The sequence below is a fragment of the Rattus rattus genome, chromosome 4 (genome assembly GCF_011064425.1).
Source record: "Rattus rattus isolate New Zealand chromosome 4, Rrattus_CSIRO_v1, whole genome shotgun sequence".
NCBI classification, from domain to species: Eukaryota; Metazoa; Chordata; class Mammalia; order Rodentia; family Muridae; genus Rattus; species Rattus rattus.
In genome coordinates, this window is record NC_046157.1 from 119,226,616 (window position 1) to 119,249,886 (window position 23,271).

The 23,271-nt window shown below is 43.2% G+C and overlaps 1 protein-coding gene across 1 annotated transcript in view; it reads right to left on the bottom strand.

The window, feature by feature from the left end:
- The window catches only part of Tgfbrap1 (transforming growth factor beta receptor associated protein 1), a 47,757-nt gene extending 24,606 nt beyond the window's left edge, over window positions 1-23,151 (bottom strand). Inside the window, exons 1-3 of the mRNA XM_032901027.1 lie at window positions 23,057-23,151; window positions 21,488-21,719; window positions 104-805 (exon numbers count right to left, since the gene is read on the bottom strand). Of these exons, the coding sequence (XP_032756918.1) occupies window positions 104-805; window positions 21,488-21,599 (814 nt within the window). The 5' untranslated portion in view covers window positions 21,600-21,719; window positions 23,057-23,151. The remainder of the gene's footprint in view (window positions 1-103; window positions 806-21,487; window positions 21,720-23,056) is intronic.
- Window positions 23,152-23,271: the final 120 nt, after the last annotated feature.

Consider the following 23,271-nt stretch of genomic DNA (forward strand, 5'->3'; position numbering starts at 1 on the left):
GTGACATATGTCACTGTGGAACCCACACCCTCCCACTGCAAAAGGCCTAAAACAGCAGGCAGAATGCAGGTGCCATGAGCAGCGACTTCCCAGATCTCCTTACCCAAGCCTCCTGGGCCAGCCAGCAAGAACTCCTGTCTGCCTATCCTCTTGACGATGGGTGGCTTCTCCTCACTGCAGTAGGGAAACAGGTCCTGGGAAAAGCCTGTGCTGTAGTTCAGGATGATGTATTGTGTGGTCAAGGCCAGGCACAAGAAGTAGCCATCCACAGCCACAGCAAGAGGCTGCTCTGTGGTGGACACCTCCTTGACAATCTGTACTCGGTCCTCGTACACCAGAAACATTTGGACGGTCCTGCGCTTCACAGAGATGATGCACACCTCCACACAGAAAGGGTCCCCATTCACAGGGTTCTCGTTCACTGCAAATGTTGTAGCCCCTTTGATGCGGGCTCCTGAGGGGACTGGCTCCAGGTTCAGCATGTTAACCAGGGTTATAGAGTTGTCACAGAGCACCAGCAGCCTATTAAGAGCTGAGGCTGCACACAGCTCGTTCACAGGTTTCTTGAAGCCCAGGTGTCTATGTAGCTGTTTGGTGGCAATGAATGTAGCTGTCCCTGTAGGCATGGCCTTCTCCTCCAGCAGGAAGTGGTAAATGAAGCAGTCGTTGGTGCCAACATAGAGATTCCTGCCACAGCACTCCACACACTCAATGCTGATGTGGTCTCTGTCACCCATCAGCAGCTCCCGTTCCACTGCAGAGACCAAGGTGAAGGCCTTGATGTTCATCATGTCTACTGCGTAATCTGTGGGAAGATAGGTAGAGAGTTTCAATCTTACAGGAAGAGGGAAGAAACAGAAACAAGCAGCTGTGAGAGATACACTGATTCCCCATCCATCATTTCAACTGAAGAATCTGACACTGTTAGAAAACAGAAAGAACAGAGTTCCCATGACCAGCTGTGCTGGGAAAGAGTACACATGTGTGCTTAGGATGACTTGACCCTCCACCCATTCCCAACAGAGCTGAAAGTCCCACAGAATTTTCTCCATTGTTCCTGGGAGACATGACACACACACACACACACACACACACACACACACACACACACAATGTGAGGGATACACTTCTGAAAGAGGCAGTAGGAGCCTCATCAAGCTTCTTTAGTGTCTATATCTGCTTGTATGTGTGTTCAAAAGAGTGGTGGAAACTATGCTCTGAATCCCTCTGTGCGCCTCTCTATGAGGCATGCTCTGGCGTCACACTTGTCTCTGGAATAAGCACATTCACACTGAGTAGCAAAGATCTGCCTCAGTCTCTGATCTTCCAGGTGGTGAGATGAACTAACTGTTCAGTGGATTTGTGAGTAAGTCACTGGTGTGGCAGTCACTGGATAGCCTCACTGGAAGAAAAGCACCCTGGGCTTCCTAAGGTCTCCTCTGACAAGGACTCTGGTTTCACATTCTACAGATGCAGAAGCCTGTAGAAGGCTTCTCAGGGGTAGAAAGGCAGCTTTCAAGCACAACTTCTAACTCCTGTGAGGGGCAGGAGATCAGCAGATTTAGAGGGAACGTGAAGGCTAATAGATGTGACAGAGACCATACGCAGGCCAACACAAGAGAGCTGCCTTCATCACTTTTCGCTACCCAGAGATGGAATAGGATCTCTTTATGAGAAATTAATTCCAGTTTTTTGATACATTACTCTGAAGGTTGGAAGTTAGTTCCTTCAGGGAAAGTGAGGAGTTGAGTTCCAAAATGTCTCTAATGTCTTTCCACTCAAAGATTCTATGTCAGTTTTGTGCACCCCTCCTCCACTAAGTCAATGGCATGTATTTTGCATCAGACTGTGACTTCTTTCCCTGAGCCCAAAAGCCCAAAAGGGAGAACTGTGTGGGGGAATACCTACCAATTGATTTCTATCATGCAAACTCAAGTTGGAATGTCTCTCCCCAGGTCATGAGTTCAAGCTTCATCTTCCTTGGTGTGGTAATGAAAGGTAAAATGACCTTGAGACTAACGCTTGAGTGTAAGGACCCTAGGTATGGGCTTAGTGCCCTTCACGAAGAGGGCCAAGAGCTGTGTGTCCCTCGTAATGAAGTAGCATAAGGAACCTCTAGGAAGACAGACTCTAACCAGAAAGTGTGAGCAATACAGCCCCATTGCTTACACATCACCCAGGCCACAGCACTATGCTGTAGAAAGACAAAAACACTTAGCTTTTCCAGTCTGGGTCAGCATATCTGTAAAGTAAATGTAGAAACAGCAGCCCCTATTTCACAAAACTGAAGTAAATTAAATCTGCGGGTATAGTGTTTACTACCTAGCACATAGCTCTGAAGCTCTTCATTTCACCGAGATGACTAACTCCTCCCTTTGTGATGAGCTCTGCTGCTCTCAGCCACTCAATCTGCTTTACTTCCTAACCAGGGCTCCAAGAAAGGCAATGCTACCATGCTCTGCTCTCAGACATGGCTATCTCACCAACCTGCACTGAAGGACAGAGGAAAACAAACAAGAATTGCTGGTGTGATAACACTCCGAAGGGCAGAAGTGGACTACCACAAGTTCGGTGCCAGCCAGGGCTACACAGTACGACCTTGTCTCATAAAATAAAATACAAGAGTAGGGGAGGGTAAAGGGAAAGAAAGAGGTGAGGCTCCTTACTTCTGGCCCTGATGCAGGCCAGCAATCCCAGCTGCTGGGATAAGGAGGGAAAATCGCACACCAAGGCTGCCTACCTGTCTCTAAGCCACAGGACTTCTCAGAGCCCCAAGGACAGCTAGAACCCATACAGACCTCTGCAAGTAATTTCTGGGAACACAACTTTCTCTCTTCTTTAAAACAGCACCATCTATTTGTGAAGACCAAACAGAATCACCAGAACCACCTAGACAACCTTCCCACTTAAATGCTAATGAGTAAACCACAGATACTGAAATGTAGGCTTGGAGACACCTAAGCCTGTAATAACACAAAATATGTCTTTTTTCATTGGTTGATCAATCAGGGCTGTCTTTTGAAATGGCAGGATAGAATGATTCAGCCATTTAAAATATGAGTTGTATCTCATGCTTTTTGGAAAGAAGAGAGAAACAAGCTTTGGGCACCTACAATCACACTCCTCTTATTTAATGTCATAAAGCAAGTTCTATATAATTCTAGTCTCTGTCTTCCCTCAGCATAGAGATAAACTATACACATTTGTGGTGAAGAATACCATACGTCAAATGCTTCCTGTTTAGTGAAGGGAGTGAGTAAGGAAGAGAAGAGGGAGACGGAACTGTACGGCAAGAACATGTCTATTTAAAAAAGAACAAAAACAAAAACTTAATTCTATGGCACTTAAAAACAAATGCAGTACTGTCTCATGATCTGCCAGCTCAAGTCTTGCTGATGACATGTTTTCTCGTCGATATCTTTAAATTAAAAAAAAAAAATTCAGAGGGCTGGAGAGGTGGTTAAGAGCACTGGCTGCTCCTCCAGAGGAGCCGGGTTCAATTCTCAGCACCCACACAGCAGCTCACAACCATCTACAGCTCTAGATCCAGGGAGTCGGATGCCTTCTGGGTTTTCTGAGCAACAGGCCTCACATGGTAATAGACATACAGCAAAATAACACTAATAAGTGTTTTTTAATTAAAAACCTGCTCTTTTCTCTCCGTGCTGCAGTTTGAGACAGGGTCTCTCACAGCACAGGTTAGTCTTAACCCCAAGCCACCTCCTTCACTCCCAAGTACTGTGAATATTAGGCATATGTCACCACAGCTGCTAAGAGCCTTCTCTTTTAATTAAGCAATGGTAAATACATGGGAACTAGAAAAGTATTGCCTAAAGGCTAAAATAAAGGTCTTTGTATTTGCTTTTTACATCACTTTTTTAAAACTAGTTTTTTGAGAACTTCATACACTGTGTTCTCTACCCACTGAGTTAACTTTGGGTCCTTATTTATTTATTTTACCCATCGAGTACAATTTGTGCTACCCATATAGTCTTGGATGTGTGTGGCCTTCCAGCGGCCTGTGGTCTACTTACCACTGTAAAAACTCAAACACACACACACACACACACACACACACACACACACACACACACACACACACTGACCTACCCTATAAGGAGGCAACAATGCTGCTATTAGACACCCGGGCTAACACACACATTTATATATAAGCATATATAAAAGTTTATATATATTTGAGCTACAGAACATGAAGATATCTAGCTGGTATTGACTGGGAAGCTTCATTCCTATTGGCTAGCTTTCATAGTGTTACTTTAATGCAATGTAATCACTATTCTCTACCAACTTGAGATTATGCACCTTGTCTTTGAAAGATATTGACACTAATGATTAAATGTGTCCTCGAAAATGTCCACGTAGGATCAGAGGAATGATCACAAGGTAAAGTTACTTGTTGTCAAGCCCAGGGACCCCAGACCTGACATGGTGGAAGGAGAAAATCAGCTCCCTCAAGCTGTCCTCTGATCTCTACATGCACACTCAGCAGCAGGACCTTCTCCACAAACATAAGATTTTAAAAAGAAAAGCCTAACGTCTTCTTGACTTGGAGACAACAGTTGTGTGGGTTTCTCAGGCCTTGCTTCTCTCTCCTCATGGCCTACAGCCAAGATCGGCAGCTCAGATATGAGGTAGGTTATGAACTACAGAACACTGGCTATGCTTTGATTTCACGGACACTGCTTCCCAAAGCAAGCACAGGGTTCTCTATGTAAATTCTGTTAAACATTTAAGAATCACATAATACAAATTCTGTGTAAAAAAATTATTCTGAGAATTAAAAAGATGGAGGGTTCATATCCCCTTTTACGAAGCCGATATAAAGCACATCTCTAATGCTATAGTCCACTAGTGCTTTCCTCCAAAAGGGAAATTAGGTTATTCTTTCAAAAAAGCTAAGCATGCCCTTTAGCACCTGAGTCAACCAATCGACAAACACTAAAATTAACATGTAGCTACGTTAGAGTATTCTATTGGCAGTCTGTTTACAGGAAGGTCCATAAGATAATAATATCTGTTGATTTAACTTTCCACACCTACAAACTAAAAAAGAAAAATGTCTTTAATAGATGCATAAAATATCAATTGAAATTCAATATTTATGTATTTCAAAAGCTTGCAGAATACTATTCTACTACCTAAAACAAAAAAAAACAACCCCAATAGCATAAGTTTTAAAGCATGTATTTTATTTGTTAATTATATGTGCAAGTATCTCTCCCCCCCTCTCTCTGTCTCTCCCTCTCTCTTTCTCTCTCTCTCTCTCTGTCTTTTTTTTTCTCTCTCTCTCTCTCCCTCTCTCTCTCTCTCTGTCTTTCTGTGTGTGTGTGTGTGTGTGTGTGTGTGTGTGTGTGTGCGCGCGCGCGCGTGCTGTTACTCACAGAGACCAGGGCGCACAGGATCCACTGGAGCTGGAGTTAGAGACACAGGTGGTAGGAACCAGACTCAGATCCTTTGAGGAACACTATGTTCTCTTACCACTGAGCCATCTCTCTAGGCCTAAATAGAAAAACTTTACAACTATTTTCTTTAAAATAACAAAGATGACTGTTATTAGCATCTGTGGTAGGATAAGTGGAGTCCTATTCAAAATGCCGAAGTTCTAAGCTGCGGCAGCACCTATGAGTAACATAAGATCTTATGGATGCCTGTCTCCTAGGCACTGGGATTAAAGGTGTGGTTCACCAAGCCTGGATTTAAGTTTTTCTTTGCCTAGAACTTGGCCTTGAATCTGTTTGTCTTCGCCTCCTGGTGTTAAAGGCTTGTACTGCCAAGTCTAGACCTAAACTTGGCTGGGTGGGATCTTGCCCCAAGGTCACTACTCCCTTAATTCAATTTAATATCCCTGAACACAGGATTCAGCTCCATTCCACTTCCTCCAGCCCCTCCCTTTAAAATTCAAACCATGTGGTTTATATTTTTCCTTTCTCAAGCTTGCTACATTTGTTTAAAATGCTCTTTATGAGACTTAACCAGAGAACAAAGTCTATGATGGGCATTTCAGAAACTTCTTTTGTGAATGCAAAATCTGTGTCTCTTTACCTTAGCCTCAGGCAGACTCTTCAGACAAGCACAAAAAGTAGCCACATTCTTTACCAAAATACCACAAAAACAGTCTCTAGGCCACATATTATAATTTTCCACTAAAACCTCTTGGGGCAGGTCTGCACAATTCAAATCACTCTCAGTAACAAAGTTTTCCATATTCCTACTAGGATAGCCCATTAAGCCCCATATAAAGCATTCTACTGCTTTCCAAATCCACATTCTTCAAACTAAAGCATGGTCAGGCCTATCACAATACCCCAGTCCCCAGTACCAACTTCTGTCTTAATTAGGGTTTTACTGTTATGAACAGATACCAAGACTAAGGCAACTCTTATAAGGACAACATTTAATTGGGCCTGACTTAGAGGTTCAGAGGTTCAAACGTCCATTATCATCAAGGCAAGAGCATGGCAGTGTCCAGACTGGTATGGTGCAGGAGGAGCTGAGAGTTCTACACCTTCATCTGAAGGCTGCTAGCAGAATACTTGCTTCCAGGCACCATGGATGAGGGTCCAATAAGGCCACACCTTCTAATAGTGCCACTGCCTGGGCCAAGCATATACAAACCATCACAGTTATAGCACTCCTTGCGTGCTGATTCACTTTGTCTATTTTAAATTGCACTGGGAGCCTGTCAGTATAAAACTAGAAACCTAAACCAACAAACAATATACAAGAAATTATAAAGAATTGACATCAAAGACATACAGCTACTAATATTCAAATGTCTACATGGCATGACTACAGGGAGATTTACAAGGATTCTATTAAAATTAGTAAGAATTGAGATATTTAATTAAAATTATATCAAAGTAATCTACATTTCTATACATGGCAATCATAAATTTTAACTTTAAAATGTGTTCAGTATAATGTATGAATCACCTAACAAGAATGTACAAGATGTCTAAATAAAATCCTTTCCTATACATTAAAGACCTAAATTATAATCTCAGTAGTTTTTTTCTGCAGAAACTGATGAACTACTTTTAAATTTTTAAATGGAAATCCAAGGACCTTGAATTACTCAAACAATCTTGAAATGGAAGAAAGAAATAGGACGTAGACTTCAGATTTCAGAAACTGCTGTCAAACTACAGTATGTAATTAAAACATAAGGCTAGCCAAGTACTATGATGCCTGACTATAGTCCCATCTATGGTTAGGCAGGAAGATCATTTGTTTTCTAGAAGCTAGAGGCTAGGGGGAACATATTCATCTCAAAGAGGTAAAGAAAAGAAAGGAAGGGAGGGACAGAAAAACATGAAAGAGTATAAAACAAGTAGATCAAGCCCATATTGGGAGGAAAAACTGCAATTCATACATCTGGCAATTCACATAAAACACCCATAAGCCAACAGAAAAAAAAAAAAAGAATAACTTATGTTCCACATGAGTAAAAAAAATTCAGTAGGACACTTCATAAAACAAGGTACATCAATGAGCAAAAAGAACACAAAAACATAGTCACCATTATTAGACACCAGAAAAACTTCCATTACGCTTCATGAGATGCACGCATGTATTCATACGTACTAGAATAGCTACCTTTAAAAAGACTGACACCAAGCTGAACACGCTCACACGTGCCTCCAATTTCAGCATTTGGGAGACAGGGGCAGGTAGATCTCTTGAGTTTGAGGCCAGCCTGGTCTACATAGTAAGTTCCAGGTCAGCCAGAAACTCTGTCTCAGAAAGAAAAAAAAAAGAAAGAAAGGAAGGAAGGAAGGAAGGAAGGAAGGAAGGAAGGAAGGAAGGAAGGAAGGAAGGAAGAGAAAGGAAGGAAGAAAGAAAAGGAAAGAAGAGAAGAGAAAGGAAAAGAGAAGAAAGGATTGACATTAAGGTTAAGACTACAGCTCAGTAATAGAACATTTTTTTAAGAGGCCCTGGGTTCAGAACCTGATCCTGTTTAAACAAAATAAAAACAAACAAGAAAGCAGAGGTGGACTCCAAGTGTCAATAGGGACACAGAACAAAGGGAAAGCTCAGGCTTGCTAGGAATAGTTTAAGGTGGCATAATCCCCTTGAAGAGTCTATTCTGTAGTTTCTCTTTTTAACAAAGATAAACATGTAGTATCTGACTACCTCATACATTTTCTTTTTTGTTTTATTTGTTTGTTTTGCTTAAATAGGTCCTCATTTCATTAAACTGAAGTTGCCCTTGACAGTCTGCGAGTGCCAGGGTTACCGGCATGGACCATTCGTAATGTTTCTATATGATTATGCAAGATACACGCCATGGTCCTGTTCTTAATAGTCTGAAAACAGAAAACAGATGAGATTTAGAACTCAGGTAACACATCTGAGCTAAGCACTTATTGTCAGAGCTGTCTTCCCAGCCTAGCCATTTGTGACGCATTTATAGTAGAATGCTAGGTTAGGAAGACATGGGTAAAAACAATACATTGGGTGGATGTCAAAAACACTGTGGGAGACAGATCAGCAGGTAAAAACATTTACCTCCAGGTCTTGGGTGGTGAAGGAAATACACAACTCCTACAAGTTTTCTTTTGACTTCTACACACATGGTGCCCTGGCATGCATGTGCCCTCACATATGTAAACACAAAAATAAAATAATAAAACGCTGTGTATTCTATACATTTCCATGTACATAAATTTCAAAAGTAGACAGCACGGATTTGTGTTGCTTTCACTCGAAAAGTACTTACTTTAGGGGTAGGGTGACTAAATGGTGAATGACAAAAGCGACTCTCTGGGGTTCAGGAAGAGTCTGTATCTTGTTTAAGGTGTCTGATGTCACAGTATGGAGATTTGCTGTCTTAGATTCTTTTCTATTGCTGTGACCAAACACCATGACCAAGGCAACTTGCAAAAGAGTTTATTTAAAGCTTACAGTTTCAGAGGGTTAGAGATCATGACCACTGTGGTGAGATGCAAAGCATGAGGTAGGAAGGGAAGGAAAGAAGGGGTGGGTGTGTTGGGGGAGAGAAGGTGTTAACTGGGATTCGCATGGGCTTTTAAAATCCCAAAACCCACTTCCAGGAATACACCCCCTAATCCTTCCCACTAGAGACCAAACATTCAAATATATGAGTCTATGGAGATCATTCTCATTCACACTAGCACACTGGTCAAAGTTCATTAACCTGCGCGGTGACATGTGTCCTTCATTAGGCACGCATACCTGCATACCTAACATACATGGTGGGGAGTTCCAGGTCAGCCTAACCTACATGAGAAGACTGCCTCTTGAAACAAGAAGGGGCTCCCATTTTTGACCGAAGGTATCTGGCTGTAAAGGGAAACTAGTAAAATGCCAGTATAGGCCAAGCACACACACAGGTTTTCCCACCCCCGAGAAGGTGAGTTGCCGTAATAATCAGGAATTATATTCTGCAGATTATCCCTGAAAGAAAGGGATCTGATTTTATGCACCTGAATTAACAGAGCACATGGAAATTGCATGTGGGTGTAAAAACACGGGCACAGTGAAAACCATAATGTCGGTGAAGGTTCCAAACTGCTAAACCTGTTCTAGCATTTTCTGTGGAGCTCTTGATGTGTCTGGGTAAGCTGATGGCTCTCCCCACGGAATTCATTTTATGTTGACAAAGAGACAAGCAAGAAGGGAACACTGATCCTGTCTGGGGTGAGAGAGAACTGGAAATACCCCAGCTTTCCTCCACAAGACACAGTGTAACAAGAAAATGATCTATAGGTACAAACAAGGTTGAATCCACTCATGGGGAGTTTCATGGGAAACTTCCCATGGGGCTGGGAGCGGGCAGATAATAGATTTCTGAGGTGTCAGAAAGTTTAGTTTCCTGAACTGAATGTTGCTCTCATTATTCACTACATCTTTACAGATTACAGGTATTTTTCTGTTACTAAGCATTAATTTTAAAGCTTTTAATATATATTAATCATATAATTGGTTCCATTTTCTTTTTAAAAATCTTTCTATGTATATATGGGTATGTGTATGTGTAACTCACACATATGCATTTCATGTGTGAGCACAAGTATGTTCGTGCCAAGACACACACGTGGAGGTGAGAGGACAACCTCAGATGTTGGTCTCTGCCTTCCACCTTGAAGGCACCTCGTAAGCTAGCTAACCCATGTGTATTAGTCAGGATTCTCTAGAGTCACAGAACTTATGGAATGTCTTTCTATATTGAGGAGATTATTATGATGATGTAGAATCACCTCTCCAACAATGGGCAGCTGTGAATGGCAGTCCAAGGATCTAGTAGTTTCTCAGTCCCACAAGGCTAGTTGTTCCAGCTGCTCTTCTGTAGAAGTAGGTTCCAACAGATGTGCTGGCAAGTAAATGCAAGCCGTGAAGAAGAGGGAATCTTCCTTCTTCCAATGTCCTTATGTAGGTCTGCAGCAGAAGGTCTGTACCACCACGCCTGGATCTGGGACTTGTTTTGTCCCAGGCTGACCTTGAACTCAGAGATCTTCTGGCCTTAGTCTCCTGGGATTAAAGATGTGTACCACCTTGCTTAGGCCTAAGCTTTTCATGGCCACTTTGCCTCAAGATCTGGATGCCAGGTGAGCCTTCCAAGTCTGGATAGTAGTTCATTACAGATATAGTCAGGTTGACAACCAGGAATAACCATTGCACCACGCATCCTCCTGTCTCTAGCTCCCATTTTGTCATGGGTGTACTGGGATTACAGACGTACACTACTATGCCTGGTTTTATGTGGATCCTGCAGATTTGAACTCAGATCCTCGTGTTTGTGTGGCAAGCACTTTGGCTCAGTGAGCCATCTCCCCAGTCCTCGTTGTAACATTTACATAAGAATATGATGTATTCGGGTTGGGGATTTAGCTCAGTGGTAGGGCGCTTGCCTAGGAAGCGCAAGGCCCTGGGTTCGGTCCCCAGCTCCGAAAAAAAAGAACCAAAAAAAAAAAAAAAAAAAAGAATATGATGTATTTTGACTGGCCAATAGTGATATCACTGTTGTGGGGATAACCATCCATTTTCTAATTAGATTTAATCATTAATTTTTATAATACATATTTATAAAATATTTACTTTCCCAAACTAGTTTAATCTTACGAATTAAAAAAAAAAAAGAATCCATTCAGTAAACTTACTAGATTTCACAGCTTGCACGATTTTCATTTAAAATTTCATTTCATGCAAACATATAATTATCACATATATAACTGACTCACAATTTCTGTTCATCTAAATCCAGTACTTTGTTTGCATTAAATCCACCTTTAAGGGCCATTTCTCAAATACCAAAAAGTCATTTTGGTATTTTCTCATTCCATGGTAAGTTTTGTTTTATTTTGTTCTAGTTTTTGGCTTATGGAGTTATACTAAAAGTGAACAGAAATCAAATGGTCATTCTGACATTTGCACTGAAGTTCAGTAGGAGGGAAAGGCAGGTAGTAATGTGGACCCTGTACCCAGAATGGTAGGTCATTCTGGTCTTTAAGGTGATTTGTAAAGAAAGGAACAGACCAAACAATGCTTTTTCTGCAGGGAAAAAAGAGATAAAGAGATAAAGGCAAGGCTGCCCTAGGAGAGGTGGAGATAAAGAGGAGGGTGGGAGAAGGGAGGAGAAGGGGCAGGGGAGAGAAGGGGAAAAGAGAGATAGAGACAGGGGGATTTCTTTTCTAGAAGGAACTGGTCAGATGTACATGTCCAGAGTCACAAAGTAGGAAACAAAACTGTCCATGGCAAGGCCTCTTTAGTGTTCTGGGGCTTCGGTGGTGGGTTTAAGTTCTTTACTGAATTACTTTGGGAGGCGATTTGTCTGCATTTGAGGGTATTAACTTAGCATCCATCTAGATAATACCTTGAAGTTAAAAGCTTTTCAAAGACAGGGGTTTAAAGCCTCACCAGTAGGATACCCCTCAGTCTCAGCTACATAGAGATTGAAGCAGGATGACTACTTGAAGACACACGTTCAAGACAAGCCTAGGCCACACACACACACACACACACACACACACACACACACACACACACACACAGGAAAACGGGGACGCTTGTGCATCTGGACTGGAACAATAAACGTTAGTTTTTTTAATTTAAAAAATGATGCGTATAAATGCATGTCTATTTGTTTATGTTTGCTATGTGTGTGAGGTACTGGCAGAGGCCAGGGAGCTTTGGATCCTCTGGCTCTGGAGTTACAGGAAGTTGTATGTTACTGATGGTGAGTCCTCTGGAAGAACAGCAAGTATTCTCAACCATTGATGCATTTCTGCAGCCTGGAAGCTGATTCCTCATACGGTCAGAACTAGAGTCTGAGCTCTGAGAGCAGCAGCCAGGGGAGATGTTTGGAGCATGAGCACCGGGGCTGGGAAAGGTCAAAGCACCCTGAAAAGACAGAGTCCCAGAGCTCAAGTGTCCTACGTGAACAATGGCGTGGGAATAGTATGTGGCAGACACTCCCAGTGTCAACTGACGATCTGAGTGCTGGCTGTGGCCTCGCCACCTCCTTGTAATCGTAGGTGAGTCGGTAGGGTTTGCACCCCACTGTAGGTTTCCCCAGCACTGACATCTAGCTGCCTGAGGAGAAGAGGGTAATGGCTTGATCAACCACCATTTGGAAATCTGGTATTTGGAACGTGGAGAGCTAAGGCTCTAGTCCAGGCATCTTAACTCCAGAGCACATGCCCTTTCAAGAAGGTGTGGTGTGTGTACATAACATACGTAGTGCAAAGGCTGTTCCAAGCCTGACTGGGTACCAGGCAATGCATTCCTGAGAACATCTTGGCTAAACCCCATGAGAGCCCCAAGCACTGGGTTGGTTGTAGTTATTTCTAATTCACTTCATTCTTTCCCTCTTTTTCTTGCTCACATCCCTCTTTGTAGTGTGTGTGTGTGTGTGTGTGTGTGTGTGTGTGTGTGTGTGTGTGTAGGGGTGTTCTTTTTTTGTCTAAGACAACTGTAGCCTAGGGTAGCCTCTAATTCAAGCTGATCCTCCTGTCTCACCTTCTTGAGTACTGGGATTACAAATGTACAGCACCAGGCCTGGGTTCTCTGCTTTCTGAGACAGGATCTTGTCATGTAGCACAGGCTAGTCTCAAACATAGAAATCTTTTGATTTAGTCACTTGAGTGCTGGGATTGCCTCGCTTCCTTCCTTACAACAACTCTGGGGAGAGAAGGGATGGCAGAGAACTGTCCTATGATTTGTGTAATGGTACTCAGCTACACAGGGGCCCTAGTTTGTTTCCAACTGCACGCTTCCCAAGTTCTACTGACTGAGGGGACAAGCTGACTTCACTTCCTCTGACCTAGTCTTTCTGACTACAGCAACAATTCTAAAGTAGAGGTCTTCTATTTCAAGTCATCCTTCCAGGGACTGGCCAGTTGGAATTGGTCCTGAAGTGATTCCTGAGATCAGCGGGGCTCTTAGTACCCTGCTGTGAATCCCAAAGATAAATTCTACGACTCCACCTGTCTTGTTGAGACTCAGACACTTCCCATCAAATCAGGATATATATTTACCTGGCATAAAGTGTTCTTGCTGAAAAGCACCCCAGTTTAGGGACTCAATCTTGAGATTTGCTAGAAGCCAACAGCAAATATATTAGCTTGTAACCAGGCAACATTTGATCAACACAAGTACGGAAGAGACAATAAAAAGCTGAGCACGAAAAAAATAAGTAAATAAAAATAAATAAAATAAAATAAAATAGATAGTCATAGAATACTGGCCTGTTCCAGTGACCTAACAGAGATAGAGGGAGGGAGAAGATAGAGGAGAAAAGACAGTTATGGTTTAATATGCCTTGATAATACCCTGGCACACATCTATATCTAATTACTCCTAGCTTTGCTGCCACAAACGATAAAAATATAAAAATACAAGTTGTCGGGGTTGGGGATTTAGCTCAGTGGTAGAGCGCTTGCCTAGCAAGCGCAAGGCCCTGGGTTCGGTCCCCAGCTCCGGAAAAAAAAAAAAAAAAAAAAAAAAAAATACAAGTTGTCCTCTAATTCATGGGTTCCATGTCTGAATGCATGGATATGGGGTTCTATTGAACTCTATATCGAAAGCATTAGATACACGTGATATAATGTGTATCACGCTAAGCTGCTACATGTTACATACAATTACTGCAGCATCTTATATTCTATAAAACGTAAGCCCTACAGAGTAGGTATCCATGGAGAGTCCTGGAACCCAAATCCATAGATACTAAGAATGACGGTGTATACATATTTGTACATCACATATGCATACTATATATTCACCTACAGTGAATATACACTACAGTTACCATACAAACACTGCGTACCCATGTAGGCCTAGTGTGTACCTAGGATATCATATACATCCTAAATGAGTTTCATCAATAGTTATAACCAAAGAAGCAAGGGGTGAGAGGTAGTGGGAAGGAGTGGGGTGGTAATAGGGATCTCTGGGCACTTCCCACCTAACACTGTCCTCAACACAGAACCTTCAAACACTAACAAAGAATTATCACATGCCTATGAGATGTCGGGCAGTTATCTTACTCACATTATTTTTGTTGAATTTTTAATTTATTCTACAGCAGCCACCTGACTATGAAGACAACAATCTTGATCTTGAATCTTCATGTAGACTTCTAAGGGGATTTTAAGGCAGGAAGCACTCAGCCTCATGTGGGTAGCCCCAGACTGAGTTGTTAGTTTTGCACTCATTTTGTAGTCACATATTTTTCAGTATAGTAAAACAGGCTGGGTATACCACAGAAGAGATGAGTTCTAACATCTGAGCCAAATCATTCTGCAGGACCCAAACACCTGGTCACCACAAATGATGACTTTAATGTCTTTCTAATGAGGACTGGATCCTGACCAAAACAAGATGCTTAACTCATTCATTGAGATTGCCCTAGTTTCCATAAAGGATCAAAATTTTAGCATTAAGAATAAAAGCTGTTAGTAATTGTTAAAAAGCAGAAATGTTAATTGCAAATCAGTTCTAGAAAATACATGTATTGTTTTCAAAACCTTTCCTGTGCACTTGTGCTGGGCCCCTACTCACTTGGGCAAGATTAAGAAAAACAAAACAAAACAAACAAACAAACAAACAAACAGGGTCTCATGTAGCCAGCCCAAGTTACCCTCTAACTTTCTATGTAGTTAAAGAAGACCTTGAATTCCAGATCCCTTTGCTTCTCTCTCCAAATGGAGAAATTACAGCCTCTACACCTGGCTTTATGCAGTACTGGAGATAGACCTGAGGTCTTCAGTCATGCTAGGCTGGCAGTCTACCCACTGAGCCACATCCCCAGGCCCCGTTCTTGCTTTTTAAACAGCAAGATCCAGGCTTTTTTACAGTTCTACAACTGAAGAAGCTGCTTGTGAAGCACAGTACCAACCTTTGTCTCTAGAGAGTTTAGGCCAAAGCTGAATTGGCCGTGCAAGCCTGCAATAATGTCCCCAACTCTAGGACCAGAAGACTTCCACTCAGATATGATGGGAGGAAGGAATGCAGACAAAATAAGGCCAAGAGTCCTACCAAGTCTTACCAATGAGCTGAACATGCATGCCTTGTCATGTACGGTGAACTGAAATCAGAATCCACAGCCTAACTCCACAGTAAAACCTCCAGGGGGGGCAGCGATTGCTCAGATCACTGAACTAGGAGTTTTCAGAATGGAAGCATGGCCTTAACACTCTCATTTTTATTAGTGAACACTTAATGCATTTTTGTTAGGTGTCAGCTCTTGAGATAGATGCCTCCCATGAATATCTCCTTATGAGAATCCATACACCTTCTGTAAAATCAGCCCTATTGTGTGAATAGGGCAGCAAGACAAGGCCTCGAGTAACCTAGGTTGGTATCAATACATAGTCATGGATGGCTGCTGATGATCCTGAATTCCCTGTCCTTCTACCTCTATCTCCTAAATGCAGGTTCCACCACACCCTGCTATTAGCCCCATTTTGATCAGGAAAATGGCATCCAAAGGTCACTGTTGGGAAGTGACCGGAGTGGGATTTAATTTCACAGCCTCACCCTCATCATGGCCATGGAGTGTGGTGAACCAGGGTCTGAGAAGGTGCTGAGACAGGTCTGTGAGCTGGGTCTTGGGGATTCTGGTCAAGCACTGCCTTTTACTACACACCAAAGTGACAGTTGCTTGGTTAGCAGAAATGAGAGGAAAAAGAAAAGGAAGCAGCTGTCCAAATGTCTCTTCCTGGACCTTGGAGCTGTGAGTCCTCAGCTTGCTGACCAAGAAAGAATCATGCCCACCAGCACGTGGGTGCAGCAGGCACCACACCAGCCAGTCTCTGCCTAGCCATCTCCTGTTAGTAGCAGGCAGGACCCTCCCAGGGCAGCCTTACCCTCCTCCAACACTCCTCTGTGTCTTCTCTTGCCACCACATTAACACTACTTGCCCTCCTGACCCAGCACGGCCTATCCGAAGCACATGAGTGCTCAATCGTATCTGCCCAGACTAAGAAGCACAGTGTGAACTCTGTTTCAGCATCTAAACTGTAACCCCAGAGCAGCGACCTCTCATACTCAACCAACAACCCTTTGACAGAAGCAACACCAAGAGGCAACTCGGGCAGCCTCATGAAGCAGGGGAAATCAGGCAGAAGCAAAAGAAAGGAAAAGTTCCCTGGGGTGCAGCTCCCAGTCCCTGACCCTGCGGTAAAGACTGGGGCCAGGGACCCGAACATAGGCCTCCGCGTCCGGTTCAACACTCCCCTATCTATTCTCCTAGTCTCTCAGTTCAGACCCAAGCCTGACCCCAATTTCAACTCCTAATTCACAGACCTCAGCAAACTTCAATTACATCACGCACCCCAATCCTTCCACCTGAAGGGTGGAGGAACACAGGCACGATCCTTTCCGATCCCGATCTTTCTCCCCAGAAACGCAAGTTCAAGGACGAGGTCTCTCGGATCCTCTGCTTCCTTACACTGACACACCCCCAGATCACAGTGTACACAGTGACCCCGCACGGTGACTACCCCTGGTTCCCCAAAGCCCGCACGCCGGTCCCCAGCAGCACACCTGGCCCAGTCATGCAGGCACTCGCCTGCTCCGCCCTGCTGCACCTGCGCGGGCGCCCGTCAGAGCCGGTCGCGCACCCGCGCCGCTCCTGCAGGCCGCCCCCACTTCTCACCGGCGGCGCAGCGTCCCGCGCCGCCCGCGGCCTGGGGCACCGCCGCCCGCCCGGCCGCGGCTCCTGGGCTGCCGGCCCCGCCGCCGCCGCTTCCGTCACGTGGGCCGCCGCCCGGCGCCGGCGGAGGGCGGGCGCTCGCCGGTGCCCAGGCCGCCGCGCGCCGCTGGGGGGCTCCGCGTCAGGACCCGGCGGTCGGGAAGGCGGGCGGGCGAGCGCGCGCCGGCGAGTGCGCAGGCGGCGCAGACCCCGACCGCAGCCCTCGGGAGGGGAGCGTCTCCGCCTTCCGCCTGGGAAGCGCCCCTTGCCTTCTCGACTGCCCACTCCATGGCTGGCTACTGCACAGCTCCGCTGGTCAGGTGGAAGCTCGGAGAAACGCCTCCTAGACAGACGGGTAGACAGACTAACAGCCGGGTCCCGACTTGCGGGCGAGGGGTGCTTGCTGGACTTCAGTGTGCCAATGAGAATGGGTGGCACAGCCCTTCGGTTCCTAGGCCTACTGCTAGTCCAGGCAGGAGGAATGCTAGACCCGGAGGGGAGGAGCATATTTGTATGCTATCCCTTCCTAGCTGGGAGTCCCAGGGCAATTCCACACACTTATTTTAGGGCAGTCCACCAATGACCACTCCTTTAACCCTTCCGTATAGAATCAAAACTCAGTTTCACGATTAATTGTTAGGAAGCTCTTCATCAGTGCTGCCAGTGCACAAAAATGCCAGGTTTCTCCAGTTATTTCCCTTGACTTGAGAACCCACTAAAGAGGTGGCTTTAGGGTACCCTCCCACCCCCACTGCGGACCCTGTCCTCAGAGTTTGTAGGAAAGATACCATCCCAAGCCCCAGAGTAGATAATAAGACTTACTATTCTGTAGCCTTGTTTCGAAGGAGGAAGGCATGTAGGGGTGGGGACCAAAATATCACCTACTGAGGGAACCTCCACTTATGACTATAGACCCCAAGTTCAGTGTAGTTTAATTTCTACCTTGTCGTACCCTTATGAGATATGCACTTAAATTCCCCTATTTTACTGAGGCAAAAAGACAAAATGACTTATCCTGAAGCTTACACTAGTAAGGGTCAGAGCAAGAACTCAAAATGTGTTTGTAACATGAAATTAAGTCCTACTGATTAAATAGTTTATGGGACAACTTTTACATTCCACTCTAGATGATCCAGGAGTGAAGATAAATACTATCAAAAAAAAAAAAAGAGGTATATCAGAAACAATTATTTTCTTTACGAGGAGGCTTACCACAGGATTTTTAACATAGCAAGCTCTATTGTTGAAACATCTGTTCTTGGGACATTGATTCACTTACATTGCAAATAACAGCCCCCTTTAGGTAATGCCTGGCCTGTGAAACATGCTTAGGATCTTCATATGCTAACTAATTCTTCACATTGTTTCTGCTGGGTCCATTTAAAAACAGTGAATTTTTGGAAAGTTTTACTTTTACTATATATGTATGAGTACTTTTTCCTACATGTATGTGTGTGTGCTATGTGTGTACAGTAGCACACAGAGGTCAGAAGAAGGGATCAGATCTGAAACTGGAGTTACAGATGGCTGCGAGCCAGGTTGGTGTTGGGAACCAAACTCAAGTCCTCTGCTGAGTCATCTCTATCCTCTCAGATGAATTTTAATTCATTTATTAATATTTGTTAATAATACAGGGTCTATCAGACACTGTAAGGGTATTTCATGGGAAGTGAAAAGGTGGTTCTGATAGAAAACTAAAGAAAATGGAGTATTTCATAAATACAATTGTGTGGGGCAGCAGTTGCCAAACACTTCCAAAACTTAACATCCTCTGTCTGTCTTGTGTTATGTACCTCATGTCTATCAAGCTCACTGTTCTGTCTTCCTGCACACAGAAAGCACTCAGCCAGTTAAAAGAGTTGGGTGACTTAATGCACTAACTTATCTTTCAGTGCAATTAATAGCGATGCTGGGGTGAAAGCTGGGAACCTCTTCATGCTGAGAATGCCCTTTACCACATAGCAATGTTGTTAACCCCAGAGGGCTTTAATGCTAATATTCCCTTATTCTAACACATACACATTCTTAAGAATATATTTAACACATTTGGTGCATAACTAATACTTAACATGTTAGGATATCACTTTTAAGGACCAGGTTAAGCAAAGTTACATGTATGATTTGAAAAGTAAACATAGTTTCTGATAGTTTTGAAAGATTTTATTTGTATAATATTAGCTCATTTAATCACACACACACACACACACACACACACACACACACACACACACACAGAGTCATATACTGGTGCTTTAGCTCTAGTCCAATAAAATTTTCAGTTATTACTCAAATCAAGGATTTCCTGAGCAGCACCTGCATGCAAGTGCTATACCAGAGGCTAAGTCAGACTCTGTCTCAGGGGGTTTACTGTTTTGAAAACCACTAAATTAGAGAGATAGGTGCAAGAAAAAAAAAATACCTAACCAAACCACAAGGTTAAAAAATAACATACTGTGCGTGCTGTAGAGGTTTGGTGACAATGGAGCCCGGGTGGGAGGTACCTAAGAATCACTCAGCACAAACCTAATACTTCTTGCTGTGTGGCAGACACTGTTCTGAGAGCTGAAGAGCCAGAGATAAGAGGAGGTACCCTAGGAGAAAAGGACCTTGGTCTGAATTTAAGCATGTCCCCAAGTCCCTGTAGAAACATGTACCTCGGTATGACAGAATTAAGAGGCAAATCCTCTAGGATAAAGCCCAGAGGCAGGATTATCAAGTGCAGCCCGGCATCTTTCTGCCAAGTGCCAAATAAGGACACTGTGAGAAGTCTCCCTCTCTGTGGAACAGACGATCACTAAAGCCTACAGTACCTTGGCTCTCCCAGATTCAAGGACTGTGAGAACTGTCTCTGGGATCTGAAGCCACCTAGTTAGTACTCATCAATGTGTCTGCACACATGAAGACACTGGGGTTACAGGAAAAAAAAACAGTCATTTTAGTAAGTAAATGCATCCTCACCATGTGCTGAGGAGTGAGAAACTGCACCATTACAATTAATAGTGTTATAAATACTGATAGCTAAGAACACAAAACCAGAATGTGAAGTACTTCATTTTGAAGCTCCTTGCTTTAAGCTCAGATATATGGTTGACAAACAGCACATATTTGTAGGAGAAATGCTAGCTGTTCCTGCAGAGTACCCAGGCTCCATTTCCAACATCTACATGGCCACTTACAACCGACTATAACTCCAGGTTCAAGAAATCCAATGCCCTATTCCTGCCTTCATGGACACGAGGTACATACAAAGTCCACAGGAAAAAAAGCAGAAAACACACCCATAGACTAAATAAATAAATGATAGATAAATGTATAGCATACCTTAAATATTACTTTACAAAGAGAATCTATACCCAAAGTCCTTAGTGAATATTTTTTCCTTATTCATCCTACAAACATTTTCATTTATAATTTTTTGAGTCAAGGTTTCACTATGTAACCCAGACTTGCCTCAAACTCAGCTAGGATTAAAAGCATATGCCATCATCCTGGCCCCCAAAACCCATTGAATACAAATGAAATACAGCATGATACATACTAGTGAACCTGGTGAGGGAGTGAATTGAAAGACAGGGAACTTGACTGCTCACCATCGAGTGAGATGGCATGTGGCTCATTACTAGCTGGTTCCCCTGTGTCTCTGGTCACTAGAATGACCAAATCAGAATATTAATGAAGAAACCTTACTTCTGTTGAAGCTCCTATTGTGTTATACTAACAATGCTCTCACCAAGATGCCAGAGGCATCAGGTCCTCAGGGCCTGAGGTAGGCTTTTACCACTCTAGTAACTAGTTTTCAGTCTTTCAGTTCCTGGCTCCCAGGTAGGGGTTTTGGTGGTGTTTTTATATGGTGTGGTTGAATCCTCTGGAAGCAGTCCTTCTGCCTGAACATATTTTGAAGTATGATCCCAAAAGTTTTTTGGAAGTTCCTACTCTACAGCTTTTTCATTAGCCTGAGAAATAAATTCCAATGAAACACAGTCCAAAAAGTATAAATTTCCCCAGAGCATTACTCAAAAGAGGCTCTGTCCAGTAAGAAGTAGGCAGGCATTGTCAACAAAGCCCCCCTTCTCTTAGGGGTAGGAAAGTATAGATATTCGTATATCCATTATAGTTTATATCCATCTGTATATCCATGGAACTCATTAGAGTTCTTTCACTCTTAGTCTTGATATTCTTTTGTCTCAAACTACAATTTCTTTCACTCCATAATTCTTTTTTAGATTCACCTGGAATAGCTCTAATGTATTTATTTTAGGCCAGGGTGTGCTTTGAGTACTGCGAAGGGGTTAAAAAATGGACAGATCTTACCTGTCACAACTTTTTGCAGATGAAGAGTCTGAAGTCTCAGTTTGAATGGTGGGTCCAGAAATCCACAGGGACAAGTAGTAGAACAGGGACTGGGGACCACATTTCCAGACATTAAACTTGCCTCTTCATACACCACCTTCTTGCTACTTCTCTCCCTTGATGTCAATCAACAGGCTACACATGCCCAGGTGGAAGCAACTGGAGAGGCATTTGACACATTTCAGGTGCAATCCTTACAACATGGTGAGACAAGGATAATTTTATTCCGAAGATAAGCTCTAAGGGAGATGAAGTATGTCCCCAGTGAGAGTGGGAACAATCCATGGCTGGGCCATTTCAAAACTGGCCCCTTACCCCTTCTTTGTTTCTTTTTTCTTTTTTTTTCGGAGCTGGGGACCGAACCCAGGGCTTTGCGCTTGCTAGGCAAGTGCTCTACCACTGAGCTAAGTCCCCAACCCCCTTACCCCTTCTTTGAATACTATGGCCAATAACTTTCTAATATCCCTCAGTGCTTCACAAGTACACATACCTCATGTATTATTCTTATTTTGGTTATTCTTCAGCAGTTTTCTGAAGGAACTAGCATGAGACCAGCTCAGCTCACCCAGTGAAAACTGGGTTTGGTTGCAAGTTCAAATTCCCTGCAAAACTTTAGCAATGAATATAACCTTCTAGTGAAGGAAATGGAGCCAATGATGCCATCTATGCCAGTCTCATTATTATATGACAATATAAAGGTTAATTTGAATATATAATAGCACAATTATGTTGCAAAGCTAAGGCACTTAATCCCATTTCAGAACATTTGTCCCAGTTTTAAGACTTGTCCCTTCAGAGAAGGTCACTGAGATCAGCTTCCCAGACACAAAAATAAAAGCACTGGATTGAATACTTTTTAACCACTAATTTAAAAAATTCCTGGCAGCTCTGAAATTGTTTCTACCCTCAAAATATCATACAAACTGGAAAATTTTATGAGATGTCTCGTTCCTAATTTACCATCTCATTTATTTTTCAGTACTTTCAAGTATATTTTCCGTAGACTCCTACTAGTTCTATTTTCATTGACAATGCAACAGTTTCCAATAAAACGATACATTATAGAGCATACAAACTATGCTCTCAAAAGAGGTATGAAGTACAACTTTTTAATGTACAAAAACTTGAGGAACTGTCTCCTATGAATGATGAAAGAGAACAGATTCCTCACAAAAATATAGAACGTAGTTGAAGCCTACAATAGCTTGTTAAAGTAAAAGCCTTCACTCACTTCACTATGATTATTAGTAAGTACAGAAGCAGTTTACTTGGTTCTTCACCACTGTCAGTCTGTAATCTCCAATTATCCTGTGGCTCATTTCCCTCATCCAAGAAACAAGCATTCTATAGCACATCAGGCTGATGTGAGGAATAACTGTGTAATAGTCGCTGGACTGTCGCTACTACTTTCTCTGCTGGTTATTATTTCCCACACGTGTGCTGGTTGGTTTAAAGTATCTTTCCAGGGAAAAATAGTTGATGCTTATTATGTCGGAGGAGAGGGGATTACAGAGTGTTATTTGGGCTTACTTTATGTAGAAGGGAGATTAGGCAATAAACGATTGAGACATTGTAAAAAGCGAAAAGAAGGATGACTTCAGACATGACCACGCCAATTGGGATCACAGCTATCTGCCCTCTTGGCCGATTCTGTCTTTCCAAGCAGTCGGGAGAATCCCTGAGGCCACTGCCATGGGACGTCACAGGAGGCGGGACCAATGGCGGCCAGCTCGCGTTGCTTAGCC